Source organism: Ranitomeya variabilis, chromosome 4 (genome assembly GCF_051348905.1).
Source record: "Ranitomeya variabilis isolate aRanVar5 chromosome 4, aRanVar5.hap1, whole genome shotgun sequence".
Classification (NCBI taxonomy): Eukaryota; Metazoa; Chordata; class Amphibia; order Anura; family Dendrobatidae; genus Ranitomeya; species Ranitomeya variabilis.
Window position 1 is genome coordinate 148461441 of NC_135235.1, and position 12748 is coordinate 148474188.

General features: G+C 40.9%; 1 protein-coding gene across 6 annotated transcripts in view; it reads right to left on the reverse strand.

Moving 5' to 3' along the window:
* WAPL (WAPL cohesin release factor) overlaps positions 1–12748 on the reverse strand; it is a 132990-nt gene that overhangs the window by 6000 nt on the left and 114242 nt on the right. For all 6 annotated transcript variants that reach the window (XM_077259314.1, XM_077259316.1, XM_077259317.1 and 3 more), the window contains one exon: positions 4092–4244. In XM_077259314.1, the coding sequence (XP_077115429.1) occupies positions 4092–4244 (153 nt within the window). The remainder of the gene's footprint in view (positions 1–4091; positions 4245–12748) is intronic.

Consider the following 12748-nt stretch of genomic DNA (forward strand, 5'->3'; position numbering starts at 1 on the left):
CCATTTGGCCACTGTTATATGCTAGATAGTTTGGTGTATTTTTATCCCATGAGCCACGTCGGTGCAGTTTTTTGCCATCTAGCTATTGGCTCGTTATTTTGCCCAGTGTGTTACTATCATGGTTGCTAGGGGGCTTTATATTGCTAGCCTGAAGGACTGTTTTCTGGCTTGCTTCTATTAACCCCTTTTGCCTATAGCTGCACAGGCCTGCATTCAGGTAGTCCTTATTCTATTTTGTTGGGTTTTCACTCTTATACTCAGATTTATATGGATTGTGTATGGACAAGGCTCTTTGCTGTTTTTAATTATGTTTTATATTGTGTGTTGTGTGTCAATAAAAATCTTGTTTTTTTATATATGATTTATTATCATGTCTCTTATTTTTGTGTATGTGGTGTGCATATTTGGAGTGATGCTTTTTCTCTCATTATTCATTTGATTTATCACTCATTTGCACCCCATACTATTTTGTGTACACCTTTGTAGTGCACCTAGGGCTTTTTTGGTTATGGAAAATTGTCTTGAACAGATTGTGGATGCCATGTCACATTTGAAGAGCCCCTGACAAGCCTCACAAAAAACAGCAGAAACCAATTTTCAAAGCTATACTACTTGAGGATTACATGTGGCTGTGTAGTGAGCATTTTTAACCCTCAGCTGATTCAAAGAATTGTATAACGTTGGGTTGAGTCAATGGAAAATTGCAATTTTTTCCACTAAAATGTTACTTTAGCCCAAAGTTTCAATTTTCAAAAGGCATAACAGCACAAAAAAAATGGACCTGTGACGAATTTGACTCCATGGGTGTTTTCCAGAAACAAGCAGCAAAGGATGTTGCTGAGTGAAAATTGAAAATCTGCCATTGTAGTGCCCAGTACATTGTGCTTCTGGAGACATGCACCCGTAAATTAGTTGGGCTGTCATCGCTACACAAATGACATACGTGGATGCCAAGTGCGGTTTAGGCACACTGTGGGGCTCAGAAGGGACAGTGTATTAAGATTTGGGAGCACAGAATTCACTGGATCTCTTTTTAGGGGGGGGGGGGGGGGGAGGGGGTTGCGAGGAGCCATAGTCCTTTTTTAGAACCTTTGTACTACCAGTAGAATCTCCCTATATTTCCATGGATGGATAACGGACTTGAGCGGGTACTTGCTTTTATTGGTGACTGAGTAGAAGCTTTTATTGTGAACATTTTAAAATAACGTTTGGGATCACATTTATCCTGCACTCTATGCTGTTCACTTTCATAAGGATTTAAATCTAAATGGCATGATTCAGATGAAACCTCAAACATTCCCTAGAATGAGGAAGCAGAGTTACTCTGGCGGAACATGCATTTATGCACGCTTAAAAAGACAGATCACAGGCCAAAGAGTCAACAGTGCCTCCATCGGCCTCATTAAAAGGAAGCTGCAGGTTCTTTCTGAATCACGTATTTCAGAGATTTACATGGAAACTGGCGTAAAAGCTCAGCATAGAGCAGAGGATAGATGTGGGCTGAGCCTTACTGCGATCTGTGGGAGAAAGAATGAACAAGTCAACAGCAGGTGAATTCTTTTTTTATTTTTAAGCTGTTCCTCGTGCGGTGTAAGTGATTAGGCAACTATTCTTTGGGCTGGTGCGCCTACAGCGATACCAGATTTATATCGCTTTCTTTATGCTTGGCTGCTGTCACACACTAAAAGGCACTTTTTTTGCAAAACAAAGTTTTTGCATCCCCATATTTTGAGAGCTATAATTTTTCTATATTTCTGCCAACAGCCATATGAGGGCTTGTGTTCTGCGGAACGTGTTGACGTTTTTTATTGCTAGCAATTTAATTCACAAAACTTTGATTGCTCTCTATTTCGTTTTTTGGGAGGTGGAATAAACAAAAACCAGCAATTCAGGATTTTTTTTTTTTTTTTTTAAATATATACCGTTCTGTTTGTCGTAAAATTGATTGGTCAGTGCGATTACAGGAATACCACATTTATATCATCTTTGTGTGTTTCGGTGCATTTACACAAAATATTTTTATAGAAAAAATATATTTTGCATTGCTGCTTTGTGGGATAAGAAGATGTTTTCATTGATATAATTTTTGTTTAAATACGACTTTTTGATTGAGTTTTATTTCACTTTTTGTTCAGCGGTATGATAAAAAAGTTAGCCACTTGCCACTTTTTTTTTTTTTTTTACATTGTTCACTGAAGGGGTTAACTAGTGGGACAGTTTTGTAGGTCGGGTTGTTCAGGACACGGCGATACCAAATGTGTACTTTATTTATTTTTACATAAAGATAGAAAATTATTTAGACGCGAGAGTCCTCAGTGGTTGATACCTTTTAATGGCCAACTGAAAAGATGGTAACAAACTAGCAATTAGAAGGTATCAACCACTGAGGACTCATGTCTAAATAATTTTCTATCTACTGGCTAACACAGTACAAAGATATATATCTTTCCTGTACATAAAGATATGCAATTATTGGATTAACATTTTTTCACTTTTTTGTTCTTTTAACCTTGCCCCAGGATGGGATATCAACTTTTCCGGTCCTGATCTAATACTCTGCAATGCTACTGCATTGCAGAGTATTAGATCAGTGCATTGCAACCAGGGAGGAGGCATGTCAGCTGCTACACTCTGCAAGAATTTACAGGTCATCGTACCTGGGTGGCCCCGAGTCACCATGGAGACCATCGACACCACAACTTCACTATGCCTACCGATGTGGCATCAGAGGAGTTAAAAACGCCAGTGAACGGCACTAGCACCGATTGTGAGTGTTGGTGCAGGGTGGCAGCTCTCATATAGCGCATACACATGCTTTTGATCGTAACGATGCTCAGAGTGAGCCCACGCGATTGTCAAGCCATACATGTATTCCGATTTGCGGGAACGCACCTCCCCAGCACCGTATATGTAGGGTGAATGTCATGAAGGGGTTAAAAGGTGCATTCCACTTAATTTGCAGCATCTCATTACTAGTGGGTGCATTGCCAGAAATGTTTATTCTAGTCACAGACTGGAGTACATTGTTTTAATGTAACTTTTTGAAGAATTTTGCGGGTGAACTCCTCCACTTCTCATCTATGCTCCGTCCACTTTTGGTAGATATGGCAGAGGTTGGCATCAAAACAACAAAAGTCTCAATATTTTTGCAACTATGCAAAGTCTTTACACCAGAAATTTGGCGTAAAAACTTTAATGAATTGTGGCCGTAGAGTTTCATTGCTGCATACACACCTCAGTTTAAAGGGCCACTGTCACCCCCTCCAGCCGTTATAAACTAAAAGAGCCACCTTGTGCAGCAGTAATGCTGCAGTCTAACAAGGTGGCTCTTTTAGTTTTTGATTCCGTTATTCCCTCAATAAAGCGTTTTAAAATTTGCCCTAACTACCTGTCTGCAGACCTGGAGGCGGTCCGAAGCCTCCTCTGTGAATCTCCCAACGGCCGTCACTCTTCTCTTCTGGGGATGTGGTCGCCGCCCCCTGAGCGCTGTTTCTTCTTAAATCCCCGCCCCGCACTGTTATTCATTATGCACAGTGCGGGGCTGGGGTTCCTGGGCATGCGCACTGCGCTGTTCAGACGCTCCCCGGTCCCCCGCCTGCAGACAGGTAGTTAGGGCAAATTTTAAAACGCTTTATTGAGGGAATAACGGAATCAAAAACTAAAAGAGCCACCTTGTTAGACTGCAGCATTACTGCTGCACAAGGTGGCTCTTTTATTTTATAACGGCTGGAGGGGGTGACAGTGGCCCTTTAACAACTGATTCATGTGTCCAGCCAGTGAGACTCGGAGACATGTCAGATTCTCATCCACTCTGCGAGTCAGACTCAGCCATTAAGGTCTATGGGGACCCATTAAACACAGAGGAAAACAAAAGACATACATTGCACTTCATGGTTTCATCCACTATTCACTGATCCATTATTAATAGTCAATAAATAATTAGCTCAGAGTCTTCCAGTTTCACTTTTTAAATAAGGAGAAAAAAACAAATGCAACACAAGAAAAAAACAGATGTAAAAATAGACAGATGTGTGAATGTAGCCAAGTTCTAATTTGGCCAAAAGCGGAGATCTAAAGTGAGCAGCTCTTACCTGAACCAAAGCATGAACTGCATCAATGTATCTGGTTTCTATGGTTAACTCTTCCCCCTCTCCAGAATCATACGATTGTATAGTCTCCATATTAACTAGGCAGTGCCGGTTTCTAGCACTGTACTCCACCAAGTTGATCAATAAACCCAAGCCCTGAAATTTAAGACGAAACAAAAAAAGTTAAATTTTAAGAATCTAACATTTCCCGTAAGTAAACATTTGCTGTTTTTGGATGATTTTACTACAAAGTATGTATTTTATGTGATAAACATAGTACAAAGAGCGTTAACCATCTCCTAATATTGGATATTCTAGTACATCCTGCTTGGAAAGGTGTTCCCGCAAATGGACAGCATAATTATCGCAGAAGCTTGGTTTCACTAACATCCTGAGCCACTGATTCCTAATTTTGTGGCGTAATCAGGAATCCAATTTGACACCTCTAGTTTCACAGAAATTGACTTTTTCAAAGTCTTTCTGAGGATTTCGTACATATCATGGTGTCCCAGAAAAATTTGGACGTCTGCCAATTTTTATCCCAAAATCCCACTTCATCATTTGCCAACTGGGCCACTGTTGGTGCCATAGAAATTATGACGTTTTGGGGCCTGGTTATTCACATGGAGATAGTGAAGAAGACAGAAATTCGTTTTGTACAATATTCGACTGTTCCCTATGGTTATGGCCAGGACACAGTGAGGTCATCCACAAATTTCTGCATTATAGTGATAATAGAACATGTCCTCCCTGAGATGACCAACTTTTCAAAGTATGTCCGGTCATAGACCACTTCAGCAACAAGTTTGCAGAGGTGTATGTTCCCCAAAGGGAAATCTACTGAGATGAGTCACTAATACATTTCAAGGGCAAGCTTAAAGGGAACCTGTCACCCCCAAAATTGATGGTGAGGTAAGCTCACCGGCATCAGGGGCTTATCTACACCATTCTGTAATGCTGTAGATAAGCCACCGATGTTACCTGAAAGAGGAGAAAAAGAGGTTATAATACACTCACCTGGGCGGTTCCGCTACTGGTCCGCGGTCAAATGGGCATCTCAGGTCCGGTCCGGGGCCTCCTATCTTCATTCCATGATGTCCTCTTCTGGTCTTCACACCGCGGCTTCGGCGCAGGCGTACTTTGTCTGCTCTGTTGAGGGCAGAGCAAAGTACTGCAGTGGGCAGGCGCCGGGCCTCTCTGACCTTACCGGCGCCTGCGCACTGCAGTACTTTGCTCTGCCCTCAACAGGACAAAGTACGCCTGCGCCGGAGCAGCGGCGTAAAGACCCGAAGAGGACGTCATGGAACGAAGATGGGAGGCGCCGGAGCGGACCGGAGACACCCATCCGACCGGACCGCAGCGGGACCGCCCCTGGGTGAGTATAATCTAACGTCTTTTTCCCCTCTTTCAGGTAACATTGGGGGCTTATCTACAGCATTACAGAATGCTGTAGATAAGCTCCTGATGCCGGTGAGCTTACCTCACCATCGATTTTGGGGGTGACAGGTTCGCTTTAAATTCCAGCAATACCTGCCCAGTAAGTGTTTGGGCCAGGTGCAGAATTAAGCTTTACAGAGTACCTCAGGGTACACCCACAAGTTTAGGGTTTATGAAGGGAAGGACACCCAGATTCATCTTCCTGAATGTCCCCCTGTTTCTAAGAGAAAGTGGGAAAATTGTGTGGGATTTGGTGCACATAATGGTGGATCAAGGTTATCACCTCCATAATTTTTATGCCAGCATCCCACTCATCAAATCTCTGCACGAGCTACCTCTGCATGTGGTACTGTCCGCAAAAATCAGAGAGGCCTCCTTAAGACGCTAAATGGACAGCTGTTCAGAAAAGTTGAGAGCAGAGCTCAATGTAGCGACAACATGCTGGTGGTCAAGTACAAGAGGGATGTTCTTTTCCATAAATGCCAGCACTTGCACATCTGTATGTGGTACCTCAACACAGATCAGTAAACTAGACTGTGTACTGGGATACAACAAGAACATGGGAATTGATGTCTCTGATCAAGTCCTCCCGCTGTACAGTGCCATAAGAAAAGCCAAGGTGTGGTACAAGAAACTGGCCATGTACATCATACAGATAGCATGAAAGAGCTATACATTGCCATCACAATGTACAGGCCAGACCGGGACCTTCCTTCAGTTCCAGGAAATCGTGATCAAGGCCCAAACATTTGGCAGTCAGGAAGGAGCAGGCCCCAGAACTAAAGATGCCAGTGTTGTACTGGGGCAACATTTACCCGGTGAGGTCCCTCAAACTGAAAAGAGAGAAAGGTTGCAAAAAAGGTGCAAAGTGTGTTACAGAAAATGGATACAAAAAGGACACCATGAATCAGTGTGACACCTGCCCTGACAAACCTGGTCTGTGTATGAAAGAGTTTCAGAGTCTACCACTCATCCACTGACTAATAAATTTCTGATTTGTACAATTCATACGCCAACCTGATGTACTCTACGCTACTTAAGTATGCCATCTCATCAAAAAATTCACATACAAGGAAAGTACTAAATCAATTACAATATAGGATCACTAGTGGAGGGTTTCCACTATTTAGGCACATCATGGGCTCTCCAAATGTGACATAATGCCCGTAGATCATTACAAAGTCTGATTTACAAACGTCACTCCTTCCTTTTCAAGCCATGTGCCCAAAACAGTAGTTTTCCTCCTCAATTTGGGTATCTGTGTATTTAAGAGAAATTAAACACATTTTAGGACGCATTGTCTCCTGTTACCCATGTGCAAATAAAATTGGGTCTAAAAACATTTTTTGTGGGGAAAAAAAAGTGATTTTCTATTTTCAAGGCTCAACGTTCTAAATTTTTGTGAAGCATCGGGAAGTTCAAGATGTTCACCACACATTTACATAAGTTCCTTGGGGGTGGTCAGGTTTCTAAAATGGACATTCCAAACGTGACATGGTGTCCGCTCTCTATTACAGACAATTTTGCGCTAAAAAAAAATCAAATGTTGCTCCTTTCCTTCCCAGCTCTGAGGTACACCCAAACAGAAATTTTTCTTTCTGATGTGCCTAAACAGTGGAAACGTCCCACAAGTAACCCCCATTTTGGAAACTAGACGCCTCAAGGAATTTATCTAGATATGTAGTGAGCACCTTAAACTCACCGTTGCTTTATAAAATTTTCCAACGTTGAGCCGTGAAAATAAAAAAAATAGTTTTTCCTGCAAAATTGTTGGTTTTGCCTTAAATTTTTAATTTTCACAAGGATTGAAGAAAATGGAAAATACAATTTATTGTACAATTTTTCCTGAGTATAAAGATAACGCATATGTGGTCAAAAACTACTTCTGAGGCACAGTGCAAACCTCAGAAAGAGGAGACCCATATTGGAGTTCAGATTTTGTTGGACTGGTTTAAGCGTGCCATGTCACATTGGCAGAGCCCCTGAGGTGCCAGAACAGTAGAAATCACCCCATAAGTGACCCCATTTTACAAACTATTGCAAACAATAAGCTCTCTGCACTTCTAGTTGATGAAGAATGAATAATTACATTTTTACCATTAAAATGTTGTTTCAGTCCAAATTTTTTTATTTCTATAAATTTATAAATTTTATTTCTATAAGGGATAATAGGAAAAAATGGACCTTTCAGTTTGTTGTGCAATTTCTCCCGAGTGCTCCCTACATGTAATCAGGAACTACTTTTCAGGCACAGTGCAAAGTTCAAAAGGAAAGCAGTGCCATGGTATAGTTCAGATTTTATTATTATGGTTTGCAGGTGCCATGACCCATTGGAAGAGCCCCTGAGGTGACCACAGGTGTGTCACAAAATTTTATATTATTGGGTCGTGAAGAAAAAAATTACAATTTTAAAACAAAAATTCTATTTTGGCTCTATAATCGAAATTTTCAAATGGGCAAATAAACAAATTATGGCACCAAATATTGTAACATTTTCTGCTGAACGTGGAAACACCCCATATGAGGCTGAACAGTACTGCTTAGCCACACGGCGAGACTTGGAATGGAAGGAGCGCCATTTGCCTAGGTTTTCCTAAACTAGTTTGCAGATTTCAAATACAGAGTGCTAAAGGAGCAGAAAATACACCCTCAAATGACCCCTTTTGGAAATCATATCCCTTAGGGAATTTATCTGCATGCAGTGATGATGATTTGACTCCATAGGTGTTTTCCAGAAAGAAGCAAAACTGGATGTTGCCGAGTGAAAATTGCACATCTGATTTTGTAGTACCCTTACATTGTAGTGACCAGCTAGTGCTTCTGGAGACAAGCTGTCAAGTTTAAGTGCATTGTGGGGCTTAGAATGGAGAGGGGCATTTGGATTTGCTGAATTTTTTTGGAGGGTGAGGCGCCATTGGGCTTTTCCAGAGCCTTTGTACTATGTGTAACATGGAAGCACCCAATATTTCCATAGACAGATGATGGACCCAAGTGGGGACTTGTTTTTTTTATGTGGATTGATCTGACGCTTTTATTGGGAACATTTTGGATTACATTTACCCTGTGCACTACACTGAGCACTTACATTGGGTTTTCCATCTAAGCCTCTGAATGACGTAACTGAGGTGACACGCCCCTCGTAATTGAGGCAGAAGAGTTTCTCCCTACTCCGTCTAGCCTCTGTTCAGAGGTTTCGTTTTTTTTCAAAAAGTGCACAAAACTGTGGCGGACCTTGTTTTAATGCATGTCTAAATAGAAGGACACTGCTGGATTATAAGCGAGATGGCGTCAACAGTGCCTATCTGCCTTATTTTAGGGAATCTTCTGCCGGGGGTTCTGTCTGAATCACGTATTTCAGAGATTTACATGGAAACTCCACTGTAATTGCTCAGCATAGAGCGCAGGATAAATGTGAGCCGAGCCTTACTGCGATCTTTGGGAGACAGAATGTAAAAATTAATAGTAGGTGTTCTTAATGCTGTATAAGTGATTAGATGACTTTATTCTTCGGGTCAGTGTGATTACAGCGATACCAGATTTGTATCGGGTTTTTCTGTTTGGCTGCTATCACACTAAGACGCTTTTTTATTTTGCAAAAACTAGTTTTTTCATCACCATATTTTGAGTGTCATGATTATTCCATATTTCAGCTGACAGTCATGTGAGGGCTTAAGGCCAATTTCAGGGCTAGTTGACATTTTTACTGATACAATTTTTGGTCATGAGATATTTTGGTTGCTTGCTATTCCAATTTTTAGGAGGCAGAATGAACAAAAAACAACAATGCCTGCATTGTTTTTTTTTTTTATGTCAATCCGCGTGTGGTAAAATTGATAAGGCAGCTTTATTTTTTGGGTCAGTATGATTACAGCAATACAACATTTATATTTTTTTTTTTAAGTTTTGTCGCTTTTACACTATTTTATAGAGAACATTTTATTTTTCATTGGTATATTTCTTGGCTGAGAGCTGTATGGCGGCTTTTTTTTTTTTTCTTTTGGGACAAGATGACGTTTTCAGCTATACCATTTTCATTTATATTTGTCTGTTTTATTCCACTTTTTGTTCGGCAGTATGATGAATAAGCGTTTTTTTGCTTTTTTTAATTAATATTTTGTACAGCGCGTACTGTAGGGTTAACTAGTCTGACAGTTTTATATTTTTCCATAAAAATACTTATTTATGGGTACAATACATTTTTTTTTATTTATTTACTCGCTGTACAACCTTGGACACATCCATATCGCCTGGTAATTAATGACCTTGCACATATGGATACACCATGGCGATCACCCGTGCACAGAGGCTGTGCATGTGCGATTGCCGCCGGGTGTCAGCTGATTTTGACAGCTGACGCCCAGACTTAGTGCCAGGAACGGCACTGCTCTCGGAATTTTAACCCCCTAAATTCTACGATCAAAATCGATCGCAGCATTTAAAGAGCAAGCAGAGGGAGGAAGCCCCCACTGGTCTCGGATCGGCGTCCTCTGCGACGTTATCGATCATTGCCCAATGTTGTCATGACAACTTTCGGGTTACCAGAGCTAGCAAACTTGTTAGATCATAATCTAACAAGATTGTCTGTCAGTGAGGCACTGACACTTTGTAAAGCATAGGATTACTCCTGCATTTCTATGCTTTACAAGCGGCCAGCCTGCACAAAGTGAAAGTCCCATAGTGGGACAAAGTAAAAAAAAAAAAAAAAAAAAAAAAAAAAAAAAGTAACTGTAAAAAATATTTACCAAAACACCACACAACAAAAAAATATATTGTGCCCGTAAATTTTTTATGAAAAAAAAAAGTACATATTTGTTATCACCGCATCTGAAATGACCCACCCTATAACACTGTCCCACTAGTTATCCCCTTTAGTGAACGCCGTACAAAAAATAAATAAAAAACTAGGCAAAAAACAATGCTTTATCATACTGAACAAAAAGTGGAATAGAAAGCGATCAAAAAGACGAATGCAAATAAAAATGGTAACGCCATCTTGTCCCACAAAAAACAAGCCACCATAAAGCTCAGTCAGCGAAAAAAAAATTTAAAAAAAGTTATAGCTGTCAGAATAAAGTGATGCAAATTTTTTTTCTTAATAAAAAATAGCTTATGTAAAAGCACCAAAATTTAAAAAAACAATATAAATGGGGTATCGCCGTAATCGTATTGACTAGAAGAATAAAGCTGCCTTATCAATTTTACTACATGTAGAATGACAAATAAAACCAATTCTTCACCAGCTGACTTTTTCATTCTGCTTCCCAAAGATCGTAGTAAGGCTTGGCTCACATTTATCAGGCGCTCTATAGGCTGAGCGCTTACACTGGGATTTCCGTGTAAATCTCTGAAATACGCAATTCAGACAGAACCCCCGATGGAAGATCTCCTTTAGTGAGGAAGATGGAGGCACTGTAGACGGCATCTGACCTGTGACCGGAGGTGTCCGTCTTTTTAGGCGTGCATAAAAATGCAGTCGGCCACAGTTATGTGGACTTCTGAGAAGGACAATGCTGAACAGAGGCCAGACAGAATACAGAGTAACTCCGCTGCCTTATTATAGTGAACGAATCCCCTTGGTGGGTTCATCTGAATTACATCACTCAGAGATTTAGATGGAAACCCTGATAAGTGCTCATCGTAGAGTGCAGGATAAATGTGGTCCTAAACATTATGTAAAATCTTCCTAACAAAAGCTTCAAATCAATGCACAAAAAAGCAAGTCCCCACTCTGTTCTGTCATTGGAAATATAGGGGATTCTATGTTACTGGTAGCGCAAAGGCTCTGGAAAAGCACTATGGCTCCTTGCCCCCCAAAAGAAATCCAGTAAGTTCTGTGCTCTTAAATCCAAATTCCCCCTCCCATCTGAGCCCCACGGTGTGCCTAAACCGCAGTTAGTGTCCACAAGCTTGGCATTTATGTAGCGATGAGAGCTCGTCTAATTTATGGGTGCAAGTCTTCAGAAGCACAAGCTAGTCACTACAAGGTAGAGCTTGCAGAAAACTTGACACTCAGGTAAATGTTTTAAGCAAATCATTTTATTTTGTACAGGCAATCCAAAAATCAAGGTACAGGTCACTACACGGTGCTGGTCACTACAACGGCAGTTTGCAATTTTCACTCAGCAACATTCACTGCAGCTGGTTTCTATAAAACACCCCTGGAGTCTAAAGAGCCACTACACCTGCAAATAAATTCCTAAGGGGTATAATTTTCAAAATGGGGTCACTTGAGCAGGGATTCGGTTCTAGTAATTAGGGGCTCTGTATATGGAGTCCGCAAACTATTATAGGAAAATCTGTGCTCCAGGAGGCAAAGAGCGCTCCGTCCGTCAGTCTCGCCGTATGGCTAAGCAGTACTGTACAGCCATATATAGGGTATGTCTACATTCAATAGAATTTGTGGGACAAGGTTTTGTGCCATTTTTACCCATTTCCCACTGTGAAAATGTAAAATCTGGGGATAAAACTAAATTTTGGTGGTAAAAAGTAATTATTTCTTTCTTTACTGCCTAATGGTATAAAACTCTGTGACCCACCTGTGGTGTCAATATGATCACTGAACCCCTAGATTAATTCATAGAGAGCTGCAGTTTGTAAAATTGTGTCTCTTATGGGGGTGTTCTACTGTTCTGGCAACTCAAAATCTGAACTTCAATATGGAGCTTCTTGAATTCTGAGCTTTGCACTGTGCCTCAGCTGTAGCTTTCTACCACATACGGGGTATCTGAAGGTATCTGAGAAATATGAACCCCAAAATTTGTTGTGCATTTTGCAGAGTCGGGGTGGGGGTGAGAGGAGACAGTGAGAATTCAATATTGGCCTGCCAGCCGAGATTACAACCACAGGTAATATGTATTTTTCTTTGCATGTAGTGTGTTGGCATCCCTGCTGAACACTGAATAAGAGTCTGTGGAGAGTGCATTGCCTTCATGTTAAATTCAATAGGTGTTGTCTGATGTACTGGGACATGAACATTACCTAAAGAGGATTTCCCTGTGGCAGGCACCTAGACTCGCGGCACCCGTTATGAATATATTTAAAGCAACATAAACATGCTTTGCGCAATGAAATATAGGAAGACACCAACTTTGAATGTTGACAGCGCCACAATATAGAGGAGATAGCCAATGCAGCTTTATGTGAAAAACAATACCGTTAAAGTATAATATCAATTATTGTATGATATACTGCTGCATTGGTTTACTCCCAGTGGGATTCAGCTG